This window comes from Nycticebus coucang, chromosome 23 (assembly GCF_027406575.1).
Source record: "Nycticebus coucang isolate mNycCou1 chromosome 23, mNycCou1.pri, whole genome shotgun sequence".
NCBI lineage: Eukaryota > Metazoa > Chordata > Mammalia > Primates > Lorisidae > Nycticebus > Nycticebus coucang.
Window position 1 is genome coordinate 15,305,145 of NC_069802.1, and position 27,424 is coordinate 15,332,568.

At 44.9% G+C, this 27,424-nt stretch overlaps 1 protein-coding gene across 5 annotated transcripts in view; it reads right to left on the reverse strand.

The window, feature by feature from the left end:
* The window catches only part of TBC1D1 (TBC1 domain family member 1), a 233,458-nt gene that overhangs the window by 148,839 nt on the left and 57,195 nt on the right, over positions 1–27,424 (reverse strand). The window contains exon 1 of one of the 5 annotated variants that reach the window (XM_053577467.1): positions 7,525–7,738. The exons of the other annotated variants lie outside the window; for them this stretch is intronic. Coding sequence (XP_053433442.1) covers positions 7,525–7,554 — 30 coding nt within the window. The 5' untranslated portion in view covers positions 7,555–7,738. Of the gene's footprint in view, positions 1–7,524; positions 7,739–27,424 lie in introns of those variants that run through there. 5 annotated transcript variants of the gene reach the window in all.

Genomic DNA, 27,424 nt, shown 5'->3' on the forward strand with positions numbered 1-27,424 from the left:
ATAAATAAAAATAAGAAAGGAAGGAGGGAGGAAGAAGTGGGATAATGAGTCCATTTTTCAAATAATACTCTGATTCCTAGTCTAATCAAGTATCGTAATGGTATTTGAGGGAAGGAAGGATGGATGGAGGGAAGGAGGGCAAGGGGATAGACCAGGCTCAACTGTTATGTAATTTGATAAACTAAATATTTAACATGTAAAAAGTTCAAAAAAAAAATTTTTTTTTTTTTTTTTTGAGACAATCTCACTTTGTCGCCCTGGGTAGAGTGCCACGGTGACATCAGAGCTCACAGCAACCTCAGTCTTACAGGCTCAAGAGATCCTCTTGCCTCAGCTGGGACTCACAGGTGCCTGCCACAGTGCCCAGGTAATTTTTCTATTTTTAGTAGAGACAGGGTCACCGCCTTGCTGAGGCCGGTCTAGAACTCCTGAGCTCAATCAATCCACCTGCCTCAGCCTCCTAGAGTGCTAGGATTACAGGTATGAACCACTGTGCCCAGACGAAAGTCCAAAAAAATAGGTTTTTTTTGAGAGTCTATGTCGCCCTCTGTAGAGTGCTGTCGCGTCACAGCTCACAGCAACCTCAAACTCTTGGGCTTAAAGGATTTGCTTGCCTCAGCCTCCCAAGTAGCTGGGACTATAAGGCACCCGCCACAATACCTGGCTATTTTTTGTCATTATTGTTCAACAGGCTCGGCCAGGCTCGAATCCACCAGCCTTGGTGTATGCAGCTGGCGCCTGCTCACTGAGCTATGGGAGACGAGCCAAATGTTCAAGATTTTTAAGAGATGCCAAGGGTAGGTATGCAGGACACACTTCTCCTTCCATCCTACTCTCCAGACACCCAATTTCAAAACCATTGCTGATTTTTTTTTAAGTTTTATTTCAAGGAACATGAATTCTATTATTATCCTCCTAAAAGATACAAGTGACTAGTCAAAAATCATGGCATTTATTCTAAAGAGTATGAACCCCTACGTCCAAAGACAGATGTAACAGAAAATATATACACGGAGAACCTTGCTACTCAAAGTGTAGTCCCAACATCAGTACCCTGAGAACTTGTTGGAAATGAAAAGTACTGGATTCTATCCAGATCTACTATGCCAGAGGTACATTTTAACATGATGCCCAAGTAACATGTATGCATCAGTATACAAGACAACACTGCCTTGTCTTCGTGGAGCTGGCAGGCTAGTAAAGGTAAATATTCAAATCAGTGAAGCACAACCCATCACGCAGAGTGTACTACACAGCTGTAAGAGTTTGGGAAAGATCAGCTGTGGTCCCTGGTGGGGCCTCACTGCCCCAGGGTAAAATGCCAGCTCCTCCAGAAAGGTCTGGATGCCACGTGCACCCTGCTCTCCCCTCGTCTCTGTACTCCCTTAGCAAAGTCTCCCTCAGCCTCGCCAAGGCCTGTCAGCACGGTTCCTCTGACAAGCCTCCAGGCCTTTGCAGAGGTTTTCCCTACTGCCGGGCACACCCTGCCCTTCCCACCATTCTCTGCCCGGCTTAGTACACTCATCCAATGAAGGAATGATTAATCAGAGATGCTTCAGAAAGGGGTGAAGGATGGCAAGGGTTCTGACAGTTGGAAATAAAGAACAGGACATGCACAAATAGGTTAAGATCAGTTTAGGAAATTTGTCTCAGGAACAAGCTATACTTGAATTAGCTTTTCTTGTACTATAACAACCGCTCGGTGGATCAGGTGAATTTCTATCCTTGCTTGCCTTCATTCCCTCTCAATAAAACCAACCTGCACCCAAGTTACTGGCACACTAAGCTGCTAGAACTCCCAAGTCCAAACACAGGCTGCTACCCCTACCAGATTTAAAAAAACAAAAAAGCTCCACAGGAGCTCTGCTGAAACCTTAGTTGCGGGTTATTCTAGCTCTGCTTAGCAGAGGCAGCAAATTTTTCAGATTCAAGGAATGGTTTGACTATGACAATATTAAAAAAATTTTTTTTAATTTAAAAATTAATAATCCAGCACATTAACCTAGGACACACCCCAAGGACAAACCAACATTGGACTCACTTCAAGCAAGACAAAAGAATTGTTGCCTAAATACCTGCTGTAGTCAGATTCACACGGGACAGGGAGGCTGCTGTTCCGTGTACTGATAAACACAAGGGTAGGTCCAAACTGGCCAGAGGCACCCAAGGTGGACTGGTCCAGTCTCCAGGAAACCTCAAAAGTAAATAAACAAGCCCTGAGTCAGGACAGGACTGTACCTGAAAGCTGTGCTCACAAACAGCTGATCAAAAGACAAGTTGCACTTGTACTCAACATAGAAGAAGCAGTTACTTGGTCACTTGTACACTCTCAAAGGAGACAGCAAAGTCACTGGGTCACATCATTTCAGAAGATAAACACCGATGATGTACTTACTGGTGTTCCTCCCTTACTACCAAAGTCCACGCCCCTGCTTCCATCCAAAATAGAAGTCAGCTAACATCACATCCTCTAATGCAGTGTTTTTCAACCTTTTTTATCTCACGGCATACTTGAACCTATAGTTGAACTTGTGTGGCACACAAATTATGTTCATCAAAAAGTTTTAAAAAAAGAATATTCTTGGCCGGGCATAGTGGCTCAAGCCTGTCATCCTAGCACTCTGGGAGGCTGAGGCAGGTGGACTGCCCTGAGATCAGAGGTTCTAGACCAGCAGTTCTCAACCTACGGGTCGTGACCCACAGAAACTGTATTAAAGGGCCATGGCATTAGGAAGATTGAGAACCACTGTTCTAGACCAACCTGACCCAGAGTGAGACCCCCGTCTCTACCAAAAAAAAAAAAAAAAAAAAAAAAAAAAAGCCAGGCATTGTGGTGGGCACCTATAGTCCCAGCTACTTAGAGGCTGAGGCAAGAGAATCACTTTAGCCTAAGAGTTGGAGGTTGCTACAGTCAGATTCACAAGGGAGCTATGATGCCACAGCTCTCTACCAAGGGCCACAAAGTGAGACTCCGTCTCAATATAAGAAAATAAATAAATAAAATATTCTTACTGTGCTTTGAACTTTAGAAAATAATGTAATCAATAATCTTTGGCGGCACCCCTAAGATCCTCTCTCCACACACCAGCTGGAAATCACTGCTCTAATGGCTTCCTAATGGCCTCCAACTGTACTGAAAAGCAAATGCAAACCCCACACAGGGCCTACAGAACCACAACAGGCCTGGCCACATTACTCGTCCCCAATTTAGGGCCCAATTCTCTGCTCCTCTCCCCATCCCTACCCCGGGCAGGCACGCCTGCCTTTTCTCTGTGGCTGCCTTGGGCAAGTTTATGCTTAGTGCCCTCACACCACTCAGCTGAAGTGCCACTCTCACGACCCCAGCCCCAGCCCCTCCTCACTCTTAGTTTACTTCTCTTCTGGCAGTGGCCACATCTGAAATGACCTTGTCTGCCTATCTGCTGGCTGGATAGCCGTCTCACCCCTTCTAGAATTCTACAGAAACAGGGACTCGGTCTGCCCATTTGTTGCTAAATCTCCAGCTCCTCAAACAGTACCAGGTATACAGCAGGTGCTCCATAAATATCTGTGTTGAACACATTTGTTAGATGACTCATTGAATATACGATGGCTACAAACCTGTGTTTTAAGCAATGCCAAAATATGGGAAACCTGGTTTTACATGAAATGTTAATTAGTGCTCAGTCACCTGCCTTACAGAAGGATCCCTTCCCTAAAGCATTTTTAAATATTTAGCTTACAAATCTTCAGTGTGCATATTTTTTGCAGGATAAATCTACTGTGCAAAGTGAACTAACTCCTCCAGGGCATAAACAGTGCTCTGTACACTGAAGGCGCCTAATAAACATCTGCTGACTAAATATGTGAGCACAGGAAAACACCTGAATACACAAAACAAACAACATGAAACTGTATTAGGATTTAAAGCACAGCAAACTTGGCTATATTTAAGTCCCATTTTCCATTTTACCTGATAAACTGACATATGTATATATTTTTAGTCCACTAATTTTAGGTACTAACAATGATCTTAGCCACAACCTTTATAGACAGGTGCAAATCCAAGTAAATTCTGAAAGTCACCTGGCAGTTCTGCTGCAGTTAGTTTTCACCATCTGCAGCAGCACAGAAACCATCAACAGATCACGTAGCTTCTGGGGGCATCTATGGGGAATAGAATGAAAATCACAAACCTTAAGGTCTGGGCAGTGGCTCATGCCTGTCACTCTCAGAGGCCAAGGCAGGCAGATCATTTGAGTTCAGGGGTTCAAGACCAGCCTGAGTAAGAGCAAGATCCTGTCTCTAAAAGTAGCCAGACATTGTGGCAGACACCTGTAATCCCAGCTATGATGCCATGGCACTCTACCAAGGGCGACAAAGTGAGAGGGTCTCAAAAAAAAAACAAGGAAAATTACCAAGCTTGAGGCATCCTTTTTTATTTAAAAGATAAAGTGTCTCTGGTGAAAGACTAATCAAGAAATCACACTTCTACAAAGCCCGTCCCATTCATGAGGCCCTGCACACCTGCCCTAATGTTCTGAATCATATCCAATTCAAAAAAAAAAAAAAAAAGCACATGGTGCAGTGCCTATGGCTCAAGGAGTAGGGTGCCAGCCCCATTTACCGGGGATGGCAGGTTCAAGCCCGGCCCCAGCCAAAAAAATGGAAAAAAAAAAAAGCACATCTTAGGCTGGGCACGTTGGCTCGCACCTATAATCCTAGCACTCTGGGAAGCTGAGGCAGGTGAAATGCTTGAGCTCAGGAGTTTGAGACCAGCTCGCACCTATAATCCTAGCACTCTGGGAAGCTGAGGAAGGTGGAATACTTGAGCTCAGGAGTTTGAGACCAGCTCGCACCTATAATCCTAGCACTCTGGGAAGCTGAGGAAGGTGGAATGCTTGAGCTCAGGAGTTTGAGACCAGCCTGAGCAAGAGTGAGAACCCAGTCTCTAAAAATAGCTGCCGCTGTGTCCGGCACCTGTAGTCCCAGCTACTCAGGAGGCTGAGGCAAGAGGATTGCACAAGCCCAAGAGTTTGAGGTTACTGTGAGCTATGATGCCACAGCACTCTGCCAAGGGTGACAAAACAAGACTGTCTCAAGGGAAAAGAAAAAAAGCACATCTTATATTTTTCTTTCCTTTGAGTAGATAATCTCTTCAAAACAAAAATTCCCTGTTTGGGCTTTATTTCTAAATCATGAAATTGCTCATTTTACACATTCAACATTCATACAATCACCCAAGATAAACCAGGGCACGCTCAGGTGTCCATTTGAATCAACTGACCCCCACTCCCCTTCTCCTCTGCCAAATGTTGAGCTGAAGCTGAAAATATCAAAATGGAACCGTCCGCTGAGTAACTAGATATACAAATGTCTGTGTAAGGTGTGTGCCCATCTGCGTTTGTGTGTTCTTGAAGGGGCATTCTAAAATTAAATATGACAACTTTGGGATTATGTATGTATTACCTGTGCCTTTTATTCCTGCGTTTACATTCTGTAGTTTGTAAAGTATGTTAATGATTTGTCACCAGAAACCACATTAAGTTCCACAGAATGTCACGATCTATAACTCCAAAGAATTTCATGTTGTAAAACCTTTCACAAAATAATAGTCTATAAAAATAATTCAATTTCAAGATATAATAATGGCTGCACCACCTAGAGGAAATGAAATATAAACTAACCACATTTTTTAAAATGATGCTGACAAGTATAGACAAATTTGCTCCAACAACATTTAATAGTTTCTTGGTGGTGTTACCCTGTAGAGTAAATAACACTTTTGGAATAACATGACTCAGAATCTAAATAAAGCTATCAGCATATAGTTCATTTACATGAATTCTTCCAAACTACTGGCAATTGGTGAAGGCTGATGAGCCTCATAAAAGTCCTCAATATTTTCTGAAATCAGACTTTGGTTTGGTATTTTCCCTGTCCCCAGGTACCAAAGTAAACAAAAGTCCATTTCGCTCCTATAGTGAATAGCATCTTATTATGTTCTGGAAAAGTAAATAAAACTTAAGACCAATATTAGCAGGGTTTTTTTTTTTTAATTTACTTATTGATTTGGGAATAAAACGACTTGCATCTCAATTTGGGTTTTTTTCTCCCTTTGGCCTTACATATGTGTAACAGTATAAAAGTAGACTGAAACCTAAAAGTAAAACATAATCACACAATACACGGAATTACTTTTTAAACTACATTAACTTTTTTTAATATATCAAATTAGCTTATTTACAAAAGCTAATTAGCTATCATTTCAAACCATAAAACATGGGCATTACCAACTTTTCTTTAGTACAAAAGTACAATGACTCAAAACTTTTTTGAAAACCATCTCATTTTACCACCAGCTGTGTTTCAGATTCAGGGCTGGAATGTTATTACCCAGTGCCCATCTAGTTTCCACGTCCTGGTTGAGGCAGTCTCCCTCTATTGCCCCAGGTAGAGGGCAGTGGCATCATCACAGCTCACACAACCTCAAACTCCTGGACTCAAGCAATCCTCCTGCCTGGGCCTCCCCGAGTGCTAGGATTTCAGGTGTGAGCCACTATGCCCAGCCTGTGTCTCCATTTTCTTATCACTTAGTTTACAGGCAAAGCTACAGCTACTCACAAACAGGTATTCATAAAAACGTCAACAGAAAATAACACTCTCAAAGTGCTGCATCATAACTAGGGACATGTAACCGCCTAATTATTATTTGTAAAGGGTCACAGAGTGGCTAGTGGGTTCTCTCAATACGAGCTTATTACTCAACAGGCTATACACAGGAAGCAAGCCCACACCCCCACTAAGGGGCCAGCAAAGGGAGTGAGTCCATGGGGGTGGCTGCAAGATGCCCTAAAACCAGCGAGCCTTTAAAGCTGGTAGGGTTGTATCATTCAAAACACTCAAACACCTGGCACTGCCCGGAGAATTAAAAGAATTCTTTCACTGGCTGGGAACTCTAAATCCCTTCATTCTAGGGAAACTGGCCTGTATATGTAACTATCAGTTATTCGGAAAGCACTCATGTCCTGAAAATAAAACTTTATGGAAATAGAAGGTTAAAACCAAATATTTAAAACTCAGACCTCTGAACGTGCCTTTTGAAACCAGAAAGTTAAAAGCTAAAGACAAACGCCCTCTGTGTGCACCAAGTTCAGGCTTTTGGCATCCTCAGCAACCTATCCCAGACAACTAGGCACAAATCTGTACCCAGCAGGATGACATACGCGGTCCCGCCGCCTGGGCACACCCGGCGGTGACTCCTCCGGGCGTGGGGCGGGAGCCGGAGCGGCCCGCGAGGCGCGGATTCCTGGGTCTCCGCGTCCAGCCTCACTCTCCCCACCTGGGAAATGGACACAACGCTTCCTCGCCGCTTCTCCCTAACTAATGAATGAAAGTCCCCGGGAGGAGACTGGGCCGGCTGCCGGGCGACCCCCGCCGCCCCCGGCCCCGGCCCGACGGTTACACGTGTTCCCAGAACCGCGCCCGCCGCGCCGCGGGCTCCGGTAACGGACGCCGGCCCGACGCTGCCCAGACGTCGCCTACCTTGGCCACCCAGCTGAACAATGGTGACATCGCGGGCCGGGCGGCGGCTCCTCGCCCGCCGGCTCCAGCTCACTCCCGCCGCCGGCCCGTGGGCCCGCGAGCAGCCGGGGGCGGGTCCGAGGTGCGGCGGGGCCCGGGCATCGCTCCCCCCACGGCAGCAGCGGTGGCGGCGGGCTCCACCCCGCTCGTCACTGCCCGGAGCGGTCGCGCCCGCAGGGCTGCCCGGCGAGAAAGGGAAGTGGGAGGGGAGAGCGCGGGAGGGGCCGGAGGGGAGAGGAGAGGAGAGCGCGAGAGGCGCGGGAGGCGAGGGGAGGGGAGGGGAGAGGGCGGGAGGGGCGGGAAGGGAGAGGAGAGGCGGGAGGGAGCGCGCCGGCCCCGCCCACCCCGCGCCCTGCTCCGGCGGGAAGTTGGGACGCGCCGGGGTCGCCCCCCTCCGGGATGGCCCAGGCTGCGCAGGAAACCGTGAGACCAGGCCCCCGGCTTCCCAGGCCTCAGCGGCCCGCTCAGTAACAACTTTCAGAAATCTATGAATCCCCCCATCTCTTTCTCTTTCTCTGAGGTTTGATAATAGCCCCAGAGTTGGAGCTGACACAAAGCCCGCCCAACTTTCCAGGGGTTCCCTCCACCCCCACGGAGTTCTCCCCAAGCGCTCCAGATCGCTGCTAACAAAAGGACCAGTGTTTCCCCAGCCCCTAATACCTTTCTATAATCAAAGGTGGTTTTCCTGGAGTCAGAAAACTCAGCTATAAAGACTAGAAATGGGGCCCAGGAAAAGAACCCTCAGCTCCCACCAACAGGAGGTTTGAGCGGTTTGAGAAATGTTGATTTCATCACAATTTTCTCCTCTCCTAAGGCAAAATAACGTCACAGGGTGGTCAGTTTATGGCTACAAAGGTTAAAGTGAGTTTCAAGCTCAGACACTCCTGAGTTCCACGTTGAAAAAAAATAAAGTCCAAAGGTCTAACAGCTGATGCTAATGTCTGTGTCAGGTGGGAACCTCACTGAGCTCCTCAGGCCACGTGGGCCACCTCAGCCCAGGAATTCTACTTCTCTTTGCCTAATGCTGCATTATCTTTATGAAGGATCAACAGGACACTTTAATGTTGTTCCCTAAATAGCTGGTATCTGAGTTGACTGAGTGTATTAGTTATCCTATTGCTAGATAGCAAACTGCCCCCTAATTGAGAAGCTTAACTTTTGTGGGCCAGGAATCCAGGAGCATGCGGTGGGGGTGCTCCGGCTCAAGGTCATTCTTAAGCATAGCTGCTGCTGCAGTCATCTCTAGACTGACTGGGACTGAAGGGTGCACTTCTAAGCTCACTCACGCAGCTGAGGCCTGGACGGTTCCTGGCCAGCCCTTGGACTCAGAGCCTTGGTTTCTTACTGCTCCCTTCCTTGGGGCTGCTCACAAAACGGCAGTCTGCACCCACCCCACCCCAGTAAAAATGATGCAAGAGAGAGCAGAAGTCCAAAAGGGAGCCAGTCTTTTCATAAATTAGCCTCAGAGGTGACATCCCAACACTTGTGCTATAGTCTGTTACTTACAAGCAAAGAAACAAGTCCAGTCCACACTTAGGAGGAGATTACACAAGAGCCTGAATATCAAAAGGAGAGGATGCTTGGGGTGAGAGGGGTGCTCTTTTTCCCCCTTCCAGGCAGGATGCACAGAAACAAGGTAAGTCATAAAGGCCTGAGGAAAGTCAAGGGTGATATGGTTCTCACAGAGGCTACCGTGAAAAGAGCCTTGAGAGAGGGCGGCACCTGTGGCTCAAAGGGATAGGGTGCAGGCCCCATATGCCAAAGGTGGCAGGTTCAAACCCAGCCCCAGCCAGAAACTGCAAAAAAAAAAAAAAATAGAGCCCTGGGAGCATCTTAGGGAAGTGCTGTTCTCTCATTTCTCTAAGCAGGATGTTCTCTGCTTAATTAAGTCGCATTCCAAAGGGGGAGAGAATGACTCCCACCAAAAAAGGAGTTTTCCGCACATCTCGTTAAAGCCTGACAACAGAACATGTGAAAACAACCTGGCGGTGGGATCAGCCCCTGACCCCCCCCCATTGGTATGTGACTGGTGAAAGGGGGGCAGGCACTCACCAGCCATTTGCCCAAATCTTTCCCTATTACTAAGTCACCTTCCCAAGCACCTAGAGCAGATGGAAGCTGACAGCTCCATTACAGAGAGAAGGCTTTTGGCCTCTACAGCCTCACTAGTCAAAGTAGGGTCCACTGCCCTGCAAACCTGGGTATCAGCTGGCAATGTGTTAGAAATGAAGAATTTCAGGCCTTGCCCTAAACCACTACTGAGTCCCAACCTTCATTTTACAGATTCCAGGTGACTAGTATGCATATTAAAATGTAAGAAGCAGTAGTAGATAAGATCCATTGACACTGATCTTAAAAAAATGATAACAAGGTACTGACCAATAGGCTTCCGAGAAAGCAGCTAAAATTTTCTTGCGCTGGTGGGATGGTGTGAACCTGCGTAGCCAGAGTGATTTCTGGAGAGCTCCTGGACAACAGCATAGTTGTGCTGTGAGCTGATGGGTCCATGACAAATATTGCCGTACTCCATCAATCCAGCTCCCATACTGAGCTCTGCCAAAATGCCCACAAGTCAGAAGCAGGACTGGGAAAGGAGAAGAATCCTTATCCTTATTTTTGACTAAGGAAACCTGAGCTACCTGTAACCGATAAATTTTTTTCCACAGAAGATAATAATGCTTAAAGAAAAAAGTTACATTAAATTTAAGAGGAAAAAAGTTGCATTTCTTGCAAAAAATAAAGTCAGACCAAATTCTGAATGTAACAGTTACAACGGCAAATTATACAGGCGGATGAAATAGGGTCATGAAGCCTTCATTGTTTAAACCTGGATCCAATTCTTCATATATACACATCCAGGACAGAGACTCATGATGCAGGTCCTGCTTTGAACTTGCCTAATGTTTATGTATCTTTTAGACTCACAGAAGTCTCCTCTGCTCCAGGTCTTCCTTCCTGATCCAGGAGTGGGCAGAATCACTCATCTTATGGGCCTTGGCATTAGGTAGACTGGATAGACAGTAACGTGTGCAGCTCAAATAAAATATTTTAAGAAATAACATGAAAATTCGTATTTTAATTCATTGCCAACATGTAGCTTGCCAGTTACACTGCACAAAGAAATTCTGTTATAGTCTGGGATTTCATTAAAGGGACACTGTTAACATCAGGTAATCTAACTGATCTTACACTCAAAACAATTTTCCTTAAGATACCACCCTCCCTTCCATCTAAATACCAGGCATCAGTAATTAGGTGCAGTAATCAGGTGCTTCCCTCATGAAGCCAAAATTGAGGATCTCTGCAAACAGAAAAGTCACTGCTTAAAGATACTGCTGATAGGTTCCAGTCCTGACTGTCTACCTGAGTCACCCATAATGCAGCAATGCAGGAGTGGGGAGATGATTTGGCTTCCTGGGGGCAAAGGTCAAATTCTCAGGCAGGTGACATAAATGTGTGAAGGGAGCCAGGTGTGAGATAATAAAGAGCAAAGGAACGGTTCAACATGGAGATGTACGCTCAATTATTAAAAATCTAGCCAAGTGGGGGCTGGCGGGTTCGAACCTGCCCGGGCCTGCCAAACAACAATGACAATTACAACAACAAAACTATAGCTGGGCATTGGGGTGGGTGCCTATAGTCTGAACTACTTGGGAGACTGAGGTAAGAGAATCACCGGAGCCCAAGAGTTTGAGGTTGCTGTGAGCTGTGGCGCGACGGCACTCTACTGAGGGCAACATAATGAGACTGTGTCTCAGAAAAAAAAGAAAAAAATCTAGCAAAGTAAAATATGTCAGCCAACTGCACATAGCTAGGGAGGTCATGATAGGTGCTGATCTATGGGTTTACTTAAAACGTGGAGATAGGCCAGGCACAGTGGCTTACACCTATAATCCTAACACTCTGGATCCCTTAAGCTCAGGAGTTTAAGACCAGCCTGAGCAAGAGACTCTGTCTCTACTAAAAATAGGAAAATTAGCTGGGCATTGTGACAGGGGCCTATAGTCCCAGCTACCAACAGGCAAGAGAATCGTTCGCACCCAGGAGTTTAAGATTGCTGTGAGCAGTGATGCCACAGCACTCTACTCAGGGTGACGAAGTAAGACTCTATCTCAAAACAAACAACTTGGAGATATATCCTAACAGGTGATTGTAGTTGTCAGCCAGGAATGAGAACCACTCTCATAGCTCTAGATCTTTTATTAAAAAAAAGGGGGCGTGGTGTCTGTGGCTCAAAGGAGTAGGGCGCTGGCCCCATATGCCGGAGGTGGCGGGTTCAAACCCAGCTCTGGCCAAAAACTGCAAAAAAAAAAAAAAGATACAGCTGCCCTGTGGAGAGCAATAGGCTATTCAAATAGCACTGCAGAGATCTAAGTGTGACAGAATCCAAGACTACCATCTTTATAAGTTACTTTAAAAGGATGCTTTCATGTCTCCCCATCTCAGCTGTCCTGAGCCATGAAAGGAAGACTTGAAAAGAGAGGGGAGAAACCCAGGAACTAAACCTGACCATATATCCCGGAAACAAACGCTGACGCTCCTGCCTCAGCTCTGCTGCCAAGGTCTTCCTTCAAGGAGGAACAAGAAGCAAGGACGGCAAAATTTCCTGAGAGTTCGGAAGGAGATGTCAGATAGGCCACCCCTCCAATGTGGAGGGCAGGGAGGAGGAGACCAGGCAAAAGCACGGCCTCCTCTGCCAGCTTGTCCCTCTGCACCACAGACGTGGCTAAAAATAGAGCCATTGTAATACTAATCTTCAAGGAAATGCATCTGAGTTTCAAGCGAATCAGAGCCACTTGGCAAAACTGACCAGGAATTTATTCAATTCACAAATAAGAATATGCATTAGTATTAGTGTGTAAAAGCAACCAGAGTCCTTGCAAAGAATAGCAAAAGTGACTCAGACCAGAATCCTACCCTCAAGGGGCATACTGGGTAGCTGGGAAGCTCAGGCTGGGAAAAGAATGGAAAATGACCACAGAAAAAGCCCAGGTGAAGCTTTGAGGAGTTGCCAGAAAAGGAGAAAATAACTTCTGGTGTAAAGGAAGAAGCTTCCGTTCTGGAAGACGTCAGCCCTTTGACAGGTAATGGTGAGGGAATGGGTTTTCTAGGAACAAGGATCAGCATGGACAAAGGTTCGCAGGATTAACGTTCATCTCCTCTGTATATAGGAGGAGACGGGGCAGAAATCCGAGATTATGTGGTGGAGAGAGAATTTTAGTAAGCAGTAGTTTGGTGATATGCAGTCCTCCCTTAAAGGCATAAAGATTTGTTTCCACATAAAATATTTCCTAACGATAATATTAAATCCAGAAAATCCCAAACTAAACATCTCTCTATGTGAATCGAAAACACATGCTTAGTAAAAATTTGTCCACAATTGGGTGGTGCCTGTGGCTCAAAGGAGTAGGGCGCCAGCCCCATATACCAGAGTGGCAGGTTCAAACCCGGCCCCAGCCAAAAACTGCCAAAAAAAAAAAAAAAAAATTGGTCCACAAATGTTCACAGTGGTGTAAGTCACAAGAGCCAAAAAGTGGAAACAATGCAAATGTCCCTCAACTGATGAATGCGTAAGTAAGGGCACATTATATGACTTTATTATAAAAGTAACGAAGTACTAGTAACATGTGCCACAACATGGATGCACCTTGAAAACATTATGCTCATTGAAATAAGCCAGTCCCCAAAGGGCATATACTGTATGATTCTCTGCATATGAAATGCCCAGAACAGGCAAATCCCTGGAGACAAAAAGTAGATCAGTGGTCACAGAGACTAGAGGGAAGAGGAGGTGCGGAGGCATTACCAACGGGTATAGGGTGCTTTTGGAGGTGATGAAAGTGTTTCGGAATTAGGTAGTGGTGATGGTTGCAAAACTTGGTGAGTGTACTAAAAACCAAAACTTTATGTGAGTCATATCTTAATCTGTCAAATCCCTCCATATGATGGTGGTTGAATGAGTTTAGGCAAGTTAATTCTTCTGAGCCTCTGTAATTACAGGCCCCACATTCACAAGGGGTAGTGTTGGGATTAAATGAGATAATGCCTATAAAGCACTCAGCCTGAATCCTGGCATACAGTCGGAGCTCAGCAAGTATCAGCTGTACCTGTGGTGGTGGCGGTGGCAGTAACAGCGGCAGCAACTGCTGTTGGAGTAATGATGGGTATGAAACGTTTTACATGTAGAAATCAAACGAACGATGGGCAGGAGGCCTCAAGTTCAGTACTGGGCTTATAGACACATCAAATAGGTCAGGACAAATGCTTAAGGTCAAAGAGGAGACTGTGTTAGCCAAAACTAAATCCCAGATGGTAGGTGTCCAGAACATGCCTCCATAGTTTCCTCTCCCTTTTAAGAGTTGCTTTGTCTAGCAGCAAGACTGTGTGCCAGTTGTTACTTCAGCTCTATAAGCCAAGCTGTGAACCGTCCAAGTTTCCCTGGTAAATTCCTAGCACTCTAGCCAGGCAGAGACTCCATGTGCACAAGCATCACGAGCCCACCATGCTTTCACGAGCTGAGACCCCAGGCATGGATCCCGCTCACTCCACACTGCTTCTCCCATGTCGGGCCCCACACCTCCATCCCTCCTCCCGGGCCTACGTCACTCAATTTCTCTTAAGGACGCACCCCCGCGCACATTTGAAATCATGCCAGCTTCAGAATGGAATCTTTGGGTGGCAAGACTGAGTGTCTGAAGCCAGCTTCCCAGAAAACAGTCCTCAATAAATCGGTGCATGAAGGAAAGGAGAAAGCAGAAGGGAAAGTGACGGACACATTTGCTGAGGATTTTTCTGGGATATGCTGTAAGTCCAGGTGAGGACCTAAGCAATGTTCTATTTTGATATATCCATGTTAGCATTTAAACTAAGTTATCTAATTTTATGCTTTGCTTTTGTGTATTATGTTGTAGTTTCTTGTTAGCCAGAATAACAGCAAGCAGATTTAACAAGAGCATTTTTGGCTCATGCCTATACTTACAGCACTTGGGGAGGCTGAGGCAGGAGGACTGCTTAAGACCAAGTATTCAAGACTAGCCTGGTGGGGTGGCACCTGTGGCTCAAAGAAGTAGGGTGCCGGCCCCATATGCTGGAGGTAGTGGGTTCAAACCCAGCCCTGGCCAATAAATAAATAAATGAATAAATTGTAAAAAAAAAGACTAGCCTGGGCAACATAGTGAGACCCCGTCTCTACAAAAAATAACTGGGTGTCTGCCTGGAATCCTAGCAACTTGGGAGTCTGAGACAGGAGGATCCCTGGAGCCCAGGAATTCAAGGCTGAATGAGCTAGGATCCTGACTCTAGCCTGGGTAGCCTGTAGCTAAAAATACAAAAACAAAAACAAAAACATTTTTAGTGGCTCCAGCCACCTTGGCTAAATTAGTCTTAAAGGAGCTCCGCTTTAAAGGAAATACGAAGAAAACTGCAGTGTGTAAAGGGGACAACTTGTAACTAGGGGAAAAGCACTAACAAAACCCTCACGAATAAAGCTCACAGCAGTTTAGGGATGCCCTTTCTATGCCCATAAGACCCTTGCTAAAAACAGAAATTTACTTGATGACACAAAATTATCTCTTTGTTAAGAACAATCAATTCATTAAAATGTCCTAGCATTTCAAAACCACCTAAATTATTATATGTTGCTATTTAAACAGCTGTTCTCTTCTCAACATTTTGCTTATATATGTACAGCAATTATGGTCACTTTTTAGCTTGTAAGACATTCCAAGAATAGAAACAGTATTTTTCTATTTTTAGCTCAGTTTATAAAGTTTAAGTAAATAATCTTTGCTTAAGCTACACACATGTTTCAAATTCATGGAAAAACCCAGTGGTAATGAGCTCATGAAACACAGTAAAAATTCAGAGTAAAAAGATTTTGACATTCACACCCTGTGTTATAACTTGAGCTGGTCTCTCAGATTTAAACTCAGACATTTTATTATAATTTATAGTAGAAGTATTAAAAGCATCACTCTACATTCCAAAAAGTAACTTTTTACCAAAAAGTAACTCCTTTCCTAAGCTGAAGGTTATGTTTCTTCTTCAAAAAGAGAATCCCTTATCAGTGTAACCTGGTTTCTTGTACCCTCAATGAATCCCCAGCAAGAGAAAACATTAAAAAAAAAAAAAAAAAAACTTGAAGAAGCAACAAAAAAAGAGCAAATCGCTTGAGCCCAAGAGTTTGAGGTTGCTGTGAGTGATGACGTCACTGCACTCTACCAGGAGGCCACAAAGTGAGACTGTCTCAAAGAAAAAGAAAAAAAAGACAGGCTGGACAGCACCCATGCTCAGTGGGTAGAGCACCAGCCACCTGCACTGAGGCTGGTGGGTTCGAACCTGGCCGGGCCAGCTAAAACAACAATGACGACTCCAACAACAACAACAGCAAAAAATTGCCAGGCATTGTGGTGGGCTCCTATAGTCCCAGCTACTTGGGAGGCTGAGGCAAGAGAATCACTTAAGCCCAAGAGTTTGAGGTTGCCGTGAGCTGTGACACTACAGCACTCTATGAAGGGCAACAGCTTGAGACTCTGTCTCAAAAAAAAAAAAAAGCCTGAAAGTATCAATTCCCCTTTTCTGATCTAATCTATTAGTGAATAAAAATCTGTCCCAAACTTTCTCTTTCTCCTTCCATAGTAAATCATAATTTCCTATTTTTTTATAAAGAGTCTACCTTTGATTAGAATGATCTCTCACTTCCAAAACAATTTTTTTTTGAGAGAGAGGCAGTCTCACTCTATTGTACTAGGTAGAGTGCCATGGTGTCACAGCTCACAGCAACCTCAAACTCTTGGGCTTGAGCAATCCTCTTGCCTCAGCCTACCCAGTAACAGGGACTACAGGATCCTACCCCTATGTCTGTCTAATTTTTCTATTTTTAGTAGACAGGGTCTCATTCTTGCTCAGGCTGGTCTGGAACTCCTGAGCTCAAGCAATCCACCTGCCTAGGCCTCCCAGAGTGCTAGGATTACAGGTGTGAGTCACCACACCTCGCCTCTTTTTTTTTTTTTTACACTAATCGAATTCCTTTAAAATCATCAAGTTTGAAACACAACTGAAGCTTTTTGTCAATGTCTTCATTCTTTTCAAAGCCTAAACTGTGGATTTCTGATTTAGAAATCTTTAAACTATGGTTTTCTGATATAGTGTTTTGGGTCAGAACTGCACAACAAGCACCTAGAAAATGTAACTGGTGCCTAATGCAGAGCTATGAACTTCTGCCCGGACGCACAAAACAATAGGAATTTGTTTTCCTTGCTATAGTTTGAGATTCCTACAAGTCCAGCAAGCCACAGACACTTTCACGTCAATAAGAAGAGTGTGCCGGTTAAACTCAGCCTAATTTCCAGGCGCATTGAGAAAGTACCTTCTAGAATATGAGACTCGAGTGCCACGTTCCTAGGTCAATGTCCCTCCACGAACCTTAAGTTAAAAGGTCTCTCTAGGTTCAATGCTTAGCAAAACAATATATATATTATAAAATAAAATCACTGTCTGCACCGTAGTGTCTGTGCACAGGTAGGAAAGGCACATAATTGAAAACAACTTCTACTGCCTGTGACAGGAGAGGGGAAAGGCTGTGAAGATATAAGAAAGAAATCGTTTCTCTTTCCCTTCTATGTTGTAATCCCATTCAATTTTTCAAACGCTTTGCAGTAGGGAGGGTTGAGTCATTGCTCTTCTTACCTGGAATTTTTCAAATATGACAGGGGTTACGTCTGGCCCAAGTGAAGATAAATTCAGCTTTCAGATCAGGGTCAGGAGTCATCTGGGTGGTCTGGCTGATTTGCACATAGACTTCCGGAGCCTTTCTCCCTGTGCAGCAGCCCAGGGGGAACCTGGGCAGGTGTCCACAGGCGTGTGCTGCAGGCTCTAACTCTGGAGGTGGGGCTGTGCAACCTCAGGCAGTTCTTGTTGCATCTCTGAACATGTTTCCACCTTGTAAACTATGGAGATTAGGTTCATGGCCTCCAAGGTCCCTTGCAAGCTCCCCTTGGGAACGTCATGAAATATACTAAATTAAGTGCCCATGATGGGCTTACACCTGGCATCCATAGCTCAGAGTCGAGGTAGAACTAAACAAACCTGCCCACTGGTCTCAAGGTCATAATATCACAAAGACGCCAAAGCTCCTGGAACTTTTCCAAGAACTCGGAGTCAGATCCCTACCTCACAGGAGGATAGCATGAGAAAGAATGTTCTTGCTCCCAGAGTCACCTGCCTCCCAATGAGGTAATTGTGCTCCAAGATCAAGGGTCATGAAGGAAGAAAATATCTGCTGAGCGCTTAGTGTGTACCAGATGTTTTCCCAGTATCTCACTGCCCCTAGCAGCCCTAGGTGGTAAGAGTAACAGTAATAGCGATAGAATGTGATGCGTATTGAGTGCTCACAGACTGCCAGACACTACTACAACCTGGGAAATCTGGGGCAGTGTCCATAATGCACCAGGCCTTGTTCTAAGCACTTATAGTGCATGAGGTAGAAAGTACTATTATCTTTTTTTTTGCACAGGAAATGTGAAACACCCAGCTGGGAAAGGACACAGCAGGGTCAGTCCCAAGGGCACTGCCAATTTAATCCCTTTACATCACAGCCCCAATGATTACCTCAACAAAATCTTGCTGCAAGGTATTATTCATGCTGTTTTGCAGGTGAGGAAGCTGAAGTCGGGAAAGAAAAATAATTCATCCAAGGTCATTTTGCAGTGGAATAGCATCCACGTGGACCACCTGTCAAGAGTCCCCCAAGCAGGTCCTGACTGCTATAAACACAGGGCTTCATGCTGTAAGATTTCAGGGATGTGGCAGCCAAGAGAGGGGCTCTCTAGGTAGCCACCAGGCTTAGCAACTTCCAGCCGAGAGCAGGCTTTGTCAGGAAAGGGATTCAGTTTCTCTCATGGCTGGAAGCTGAGCTGATGCCAGCTAGATTAGATGGAGGTGAACTTGAAATGGCTGCAGATTCTAATGAATAAATGATTGAATTAGGCCGAGAAAAGGTAAGGCAAGAAAAGGTAAAGGAAGAAAGTTCTGGCTAGTAAGATGCAAATCAGGCCTGCCGCAGGCTGTCCCCCTGCCCCTGAGCCCATGCTGTGGCCAGCAAGCCAGATGCCACCTGAACCCAGGACAAAGCAGGGGCCCGATGCGAGGGTGGGGAAAGTAGAAGCAGTGGTCCTTCCTGGCCTAGCAGGCAGACTGGAGGACCCTGACCTCCCCGAGCCCAGAAAATTTGGCAGCAAGAGCTTTGGCCGCTGCCAGAGCCAATGGGAAGTCTTAAGTTGGCTGTGTCAGTGGCTCTAGGACAAGGTTTAGAAGCATCTTACATGAAGCCCAGCCCCCTGCTTCTCCCCTCAACTGTGAGACATGGGTGCATGGACCCAAGGCTTGGGGACTCCAAGAAAGGGCCTCTAGACCAACAAACACTGTTTCACAGTTTGGGTTCATTGTCTGGTAGTTTCATGTATCCAGATCTGGCTCAGTATGTGCAAGACACTGAACTTGTACCATTGCAGTGGCCATTAGTTCTTTCAGTCACTTACTAAATATGTATCTACTGTACAGCACTAAACACCAGTCCCTGGGGATGCCACAGTAAGAGCCTCCTGCCCTAGGGGAATGTTTTATGGTCTAGCCAACTGGCAGAGCAAGTAAGCAGGAAACAGCACCACCAGCTGATAACTGCATCGAGAAAAGAAGGAGGGGGTGCTACGAAAGCTTACAGCGAAGGCCTCTAACCAACATCAGGGACCCTGTAAGACAGCCTGGAGGTTTAAATGAGCACCTAAATGCCGAGTACAGATTAGCCACTAGAGGGTAAAAGAGGAGAGACCTTGTGCCTAACAGACAAAGGAAAAGAAGCTGATACTAGATATTTTGGTATAGCACTAGGAAACATATATGTATATATACATATATTTTGAGACAAAGTCTTGCTCTGTCACTCAGGCTAGAGTACAGCTCAGTGCAACCTCAAACCCCAGAGCTCAAGTAATCCTCCTGCCTCCGCCTCCCAAGCAAGAGCTCAAAGATTTCTTCTGTAAATCTCCTGTTCTCATAATCAGCCCATTTTTCAATTGGGTTGTCTTTTCAAATATGTGTATAATTGATTTGTAGAATTTCATTATATATTCTGTAGGTTAATTCTTTATAAATTGTTCTTTGACTTCACCATTATTTAGAAACAATATTGTTAAGTGAATCAGTTAGAAGATGAGTGTAAGATGGGGGCAGCTCCTGTGGCTCAAAGGAGTAGGGCACCAGCCCCAAATATTGGAGGTGGTGGGTTCAAACCCGGCCCCGGCCAAAAACTGCAAAAAAAAAAAAAGTTTAAAAAAAAAAGATGAGTGTAAGCTAATAAATATGCATAGCTTCAAATGAATGATTTGTATGGACTCTAGCAGAAGACCTGGCTTATATTTTCTTATTGTTTCATGTATCATGCCCTAGGTCATCGTATGCAAAGACATGTTTGAATATTAAGAATTGATGTTAAATTGGCCAAAGAAATACATTAAGTGATTTTTTTCTTTTTTTAGATAGGGTCTCACTCTGTCTCACTTGAGCTAGAGTCCAGGGGCACCATCACAGCTCATTGCAATCTGCAAGTCCAGGGCTCAAGTAATCCTCCTGCGTCAGTTTCCTGAGGAGCTGGGACGGCAGGTGCCCATGACCACACCCAGCTAATTTTTCTAGTTTTTGTAGAGATTGCATCTTGCTATGTTGCTCAGGCTGATCTCGAATTCCTTGCCTCAAACAATTCTCCCACCTCAGCCTCCCAAAGTGCTGCCGTTAGAGGCATGAGCCTGACCTAAAATTAAATGATGAATGACTGCTATGGAAATGTGAAAGAACTTCAGAGAAGCTTCCAACTATAATCCTGTGCTGACCACAGACACATCTTAATTCAAAGGCCAGTGCATAACTGGACTTAGAGTGCTTTTTTAAAAACATTCTCTTTCTTGTCCATTTTTTTTGGTTCAATTCATTTGGTTTATTTAGAATTTGACTTTTTATCACCCTCGTAATAATCCTGAAAAAAAAACAGTAATAACCAAAACTCATCATAACTTCTAACATCCTCATAAATAAATCCACAGGATATTAGAACTAAAAATTATCACATAGCTAAACCTCTTTATATGGGTGATGACAGATTAAGTAAATTACTCATTCACTCAACAAACATTTATTGAGTTTCCACTCTAACAGATAACCATTTAAACAGAACTTATGTACCAGCCATTCAACTAAGAACTTTATATAAATTTAAGCACCAAACATTTAAAAATGTAAACATTGAAACAAAATTTGAACACATTTTTAAGAGTCCCCAGATTCAGCTAAAAGAAAAAAATTTGGATACATTTAGCATCTTTAACAACAGCTTTAAGAGGTAAAACTTGAGAAGTTAAACATCCTGCTCAAGGGTGCATAGCCAGTAATTGGAGGAACCAGGCTCTAGACCAGGGGTCCTCAAACTACGGCCCACGGGCCATGCGGCCGGCCAAAGACCCTGATCCAGCCCTCCGGGTGTTTTTGCCACCGCTGCCTGCCCTGCTACAGTGCGCATGTGTGGAATGTGTGCGGCCCTCTCCTACTCCCCTCCTCTCTATCTTTCAGACTCCTCCTCTCAGTCTCGGGACTAACTGATGCACACTTGCATCACTTGTTACAACTAGCAGTGACAAATATGGAACCAGACATTGACCATCTCATTAGCCAAAAGCAGGCCCATAGTCCCCATTGAAATACTGGTAAGTTCGTTGATTTAACTTTAGTTGTTCTTCATTCTAAATATTGTATTTGTTCCCGTTTTTTGTTTTTTGTTTTTGTTTTTTTTTGTAGAGACAGAGTCTCACTTTATGGCCCTCGGTAGAGTGCCATAGCATCACACAGCTCACAGCAACCTGCAACTCCTGGACCTAAGCGATTCTCTTGCCTCAGCCTCCCAAGTAGCTGGGACTACAGGCGCCTGCCACAACACCCGGCTATTTTTTGGCTGCAGTTCAGGCGGGGCTAGGTTTGAACCCACCACCCTCCGTATATGGGGCCGGTGCCTTACCGACTGAGCCACAGGTGGCGCCCCCATTTTGTTTTTTTAATTCAAAATAAGATATGTGCAATGTGCATAGGAATTTGTTCATAGTTTTTTTTTTTTAACTATAGTCCGGCCCTCCAATGGTCTCAGGGACAGTGAACTGGCCCCCTGTTTAAAAACTTTGAGGACCCCTGCTCTAGACCCTGAGAGTCTGACTCAAGCAATACTTCCCGTCTTATCATGGGATATGCCTCTGGTGCCTGGCCTGAGTTCAAATGCGGAGATATAAATCTTACAGGAGAATGTGGCTGCAACAATTTACAGAATATGATGCCTTCCTTTGCAGGTGAAATCCAGTTCCTCTAAAGAACAGGGATTATGGATGGATAGCAGTTTATGCGCACACCTAATAGAAACTCATCCTTGGCCTGTATGGGCCCCTTATGCAAAACAAAGATTTTTTTTTAATTGTTTTGCTTTTTTTGAAACAGGGTCTCATGCCATTGCCCGGGCTAGCATGTAGTAGTATGATTAGCCTTAAACTCCTGGGCTCAAGTGATACTCCTGCCTCAGCCTCTCAAGCAGCTGGGACCATAGGCGTGTGCCACCACGCTCAGCTAATTTTTGTACTTTTTGTAGAGATAAGTCTCACTCTGTTGCCCAGTCTGGAGTGCAATAGCATCATCATAGCTCACTGCGGCCTGAAACTCCAGGGTTCAAGCAATCTTCCTGCCTCAGCTTCCCAAGCAGTTGGAACTATAGGCAACTCACCACCATGCCCAGGTAATTTGGGGTTTTTTTGTAAACTTGGGGTCTTACTCTTGCTGAGACTGGTCTTGAACTCCTGAGCACAAGTGATCCTCCCACCTCAGCTTCCCAAAATGAAAACTTTTATCTTAACCTGCGACAGCTAGCTATTCAATGGTAAGTGTCAAAACCACAACTTGGATGTGATGTATCAAGTGATTGATGTAAGCTCTAGGTGAAGGTTGTGAATTTACGTGCCATCCAGGGTCAGGCAGGGAATGTACATAAGTGACATGCTGAAGAAAATAGAGTCAGGGGACTGGGGTGGGCGGTAGAGTATGTATGACAGTCTGCAGGCAGGCATTCAAATTTTTAAAAAAGTTTGCAGGCCACCCACCTGTCTGCAACCCGGTCTTATTATACCATCATCAATGGAACTGTAGTTAACCACCTTCTTTTAGCTAGTTTTTTTTTTTTTTTTTTTTTGGAGACAGAGTCCCACAGTTGCATTGGGTAGAGTGCTATAGGATTTCTTTCTTTCTTTCTTTTTTTTTTTGAGACAGAGCCTCAAGCTGTCACCCTGGGTAGAGTACCATGGTATCACAGCTCACAGCAACCTCCAACTCCTGGGCTCAAGTGATTCTCCTGCCTCCGCCTCCCAAGTAGCTGGGACTACAGGCGCCTGCCACAACACCCGGCTATTTTTTGGTTGCAGCCATCATTGTTGTTTGGCGGGCCCGGGCTGAATTCTAACCCTCCAGCTCAAGTGTATGTGGCTGGCGCCTTAGCCGTTTGAGCCACAGGCGCCAAGCCATGCTATAGGATTTCATTGCTCACACCAACTTCAAACTCTTGGGCTCAAGGGATCCTCTTGCCTCAGCCTCCTGAGTAGCTGGGACTACAGGCACCCGCCATAACACCCAGCAGGTTTTTCTATTTTTAGAAGAGATGGGGTCTCACTCTTGCTCAAGCTAGTCACTTTTCACCGGTTTTGACATACCTATTATGAATAGCCCTAAAATGGTTCTCTGAATTTGGGCAGAAATAATTAAAGTGAAGAATATACTAGTAGACATGTCCTAAAGAAGGGACAGACAGAATGGTGAGGTCTGGGGCATGAAAACAAATGCAATCCCAGAGGGCTGCCTGGAGGAGGAGTGTTTTTCTTGAGTAAAGGCAGAGAAAACCTCTCCAGATAATACAAAAAAACAGTGAGCAAAAAGAGGAAAGTTTGGCTATTAGGAAAAACAAACAGTCCCATTTTGCTGGCAAATAAAGAGAACAGAATCTTAGAACTGGAGAGAAAAGTATGAAGCGTATCTGAGACCAGATATGGTTAAGCTTCTTGGCTGCCAAGCTAAGGAATCTGGTCTTTACTGGTTAGTGACGAAAATGGCCAGCTCAGAGAATGGGTTTTCTAGGACATAAATCTTCCTTGTTGCTCTTACAGACTCTTTTTTTAAACATGATACATACTTTTGTTCTAGACAATTTCAAATCAGAAAAATTTGTCATTGTTCTGAGCCTACGTTTTCAAAAATAAACTTGGTCACCATAAACGCATATGAGAAAGGGGGGCATAAAACCTGCCACCACATCCAGCAACTGCAGCTGTCTGTGTTCCTAATGTTCCAAGACAGATACCGGCAAAAATAGCATTTTAAAAAACATATAACTATAGCTGAGGTCATATTTTCCGGTGAAGGCTTCCATGAGTAGCTGCTGATAATTTTATCAGGTATTTTTAAACAAACTATACCAGCGACAGGCATCATGAAAAACGATCAACTCTTGCGTTACAAATGGAAGAACGGAGGGAAGGGAAGAAGTGGGGGGACGGAGGGAGGAAAATGGTATGTAGTTCGTCAGGAAATATAAATCAAATGTCAGAATTGACCTTTAAAAAGTAAAGACAATGAAGACAATCTGTCCTGAACTTCTACAAAAAAGTAATGTAGTGCCATGGCTCATGCCTCTAATCCCAGCACTTTGGGAAGCCGAGGCGGTGGATCACTGGAGCTCAGGAGTTCAAGACCAGCCTGAGTAACAGTGAGACCCAGTCTCTAAAAAATAGCGGGGCATTGTGGCAGCCACCTGTAGTCCCTTGGGAAGCCGAGGCAAGAGGATCGCTTGAACACAAGAGTTTGAGGTTGCTGTGAGCTGTGATGCAACAGCACTTTACTGAGGGTGACAAAGTTAGACTCTGTCTCAAAAAAAAAAAAAAAGGAAATAAAAAAGTCATGTATGATAAAAATATGGGCGGTGCCTATGGCTCAAGGAGTAGGGCGCCAGTCCCATATGCCGGAGGTGGCGGGTTCAAACCCAGCCCCGGCCCAAAACCACAAAAAATAAATAAATAAATAAAAATAAATTGAAAAAAAAAAAAAACTGGAGTTAGGAGTCAGAAGGGCTATGTTGAAATCTCAACTCTCTCCCCTTACTTTTTTTTTTTTTTTTGAGACAGAGTCTCAAGCTGTCATCCTGGGTAGAGTGCCATGGAGTCATATCTCACAGCAACCTCCAACTCGGGTGCAAGAGATTCTCTTGCTTCGGTTTTTCTATTTTTTTTTTTTTTGGTAGAGATGGGTTCTCGCTTTTGCTCAGGCTGGTATCGAACTCGTGAGCTCAAGCAATCCACCTGTCTTAGCTTCCCAGAGTGCTAGGAATACAGGCATGAGCCACCTCGCCCAGCCATTCTCCCCTTACTACACACATATATTCTTTTTTTTTTTTTTTGTAGAGACAGAGTCTCACTCTACCGCCCTCGGGTAGAGTGCCGTGGCGTCACACGGCTCACAGCAACCTCCAGCTCTTGGGCTTACGCGATTCTCTTGCCTCAGCCTCCCAAGCAGCTGGGACTGCAGGCGCCCGCCACTACACATATATTCTTGCCTACAGATACATGTCCTCATCTCTGAAAGGGTAATGGTGTTTATTACTTTAACGATCGTGAAGGATGAAAGCGTTGCTAATACCGTGAACTGCATATGATCACCTCATGCCCTTTTGGAGAAGAAGCCTGCCCCATCACGTTAATGTGACCATGGGTGTCATGCAAATCACCAGCTGCTTATGTTCTCCCAAGCCAAGTAGGGGGTCTAAATGTTCATGCCTTCAAGTAAAGGGAGGGAGGCAGGGGTTCAGATAACCCCAAAGACCCAATAATAGTAACTTTTTATGCTTCTTTATGGCAGGCATCAAGTGACCTCACTGGGGGAGTCCATTACTGTACTCCACTTTCCTTAAGTTAATACTAAAATTAGCTGGCACCCCTGAGCACACCATATAAGGCCAACAGGGAAAGGCACAGAATGGAGGTACTGGGAAAAGCCATTCTGGGGGGGATTTAAACGTGTTAAAGCAAAGCACAGTGAGAATAATCTGCTGGAAGTTTGTTCATCTACCCACAAGTATTGACTGAGAGCCTGTTTGGGGCCAGGTACTGGCTAGGCTGTGGGGATACATCTGTGAAAAAAACCAACAGAGACTGTTGTCCTGGTAAAACCTAACAGCCCAGTGAAGAGAGAGACAATAAACGCTTTTTTTTTGTTTGTTTGAGATGGAGTCTCATTTTGTCACCCTCAGTAGAGTGCCGTGGCGTCATAGCTCACAGCAACCTCAACATCTTGGGCTCAAGCAATTCTTGCCTCAGCCTCCCAAGAAGCTGGAACTACAGGCACTGGCCACAACGCCCGGCTGTTTTGTAGAGATGGGGGTCTCGCTCTGGCTGGGCCTGGTCTCAAACCAGTGAGCTCAGGCAGTCCACCCATCATGGCCTCCCAAGTGCTGGGATTACAGGCATGAGCCACCAGGCCCAACCCAAAACACATTTTTAAATGGCACAGAATATTAGAGATCACTAAGAGTAGACTGTAGAGTTTATAATTATATATGAGGTCAGACGATTAAGTTCACGAACTCATCCTAGAAAAGGTGCTACATACCTCATTGCAGTATCACTACAGTCACCTTTGGGGTGTTGCCCTGGGAAGCTATGCACTAGCCAGGCATCTAGTCCACCCCTCAAAGCACTTTTTCTAGGGCGAGTTCGCAAACTTAATTGTCACCTCTCATACTACAACAGCTCTGATGGCCATTCCAGAAAAGATTTCCAAAAATTGCTTTGAAGGGTGGACTAGGGCATTATTTTAACAGATTCTGGTTTTTCCCCATTTTTAGTTGATACATAATAATTGTACATATTTATGGATTACAAGAGTGACATTTCAATATGTGTATATAATGGGCAATGATCCAATCAGGGTAATTTGCCTATCCAGCACCCCAAACACTTATCATTGCTTTGCGTTGGGAGTTATCAAAATCCTCTCTTCTCGCTTTTTGAGAACATACAATTACAGTTCACCGCATTCACCCCACAGTCCTACTGAAAACCAGAACCCATCCCTCCACTCCAGCTGCAATGTTTTCATAAGCTGCTGGGTTTTTCAACATTTCAAGTCTACCGAGGACTATTTGTGTAACAGACAAGACATCAAGGCAAGAGAAAATGAAATTGGAATTAAAATATCAAAGCTCGGGCGGCGCCTGTGGCTCAGTGAGTAGGGCGCCGGCCCCATATGCCGAGGGTGGTGGGTTCAAACCCTAGCCCTGGCCAAACTGCAACAGAAAAATAGCCGGGTGTTGTGGCGGGCACCTGTAGTCCCAGCTGCTCGGGAGGCTGAGGCAGGAGAATCGCGTAAGCCCAAGAGTTAGAGGTTGCTGTGAGCCGTGTGACGCCACGGCACTCTACCCGAGGGCGGTACCGTGAGACTCTGTCTCTACAAAAAAAAAATATATATATATCAAAGGGGGGGGTGGGTAGAGGGAGGGGAATCGGTGGGATCACACCTGTGGTGCATATTACAGGGGTATTTGCGAAACTTGGTAAATGTAGAATATAAATGTTTTGGCACAGTAACTGAGATAACGCCGGAAAGGCTATGTTAACCACTGGGATAAAAATGTGTCAAATGGTTTATGAAGTGAGTGTATGATGCCCCATAATCATATCATTGTATACACTTATGATTTAATAAAAAAATTAAAAAAAAAAAAAAAAAGCTCATTACTTTCACC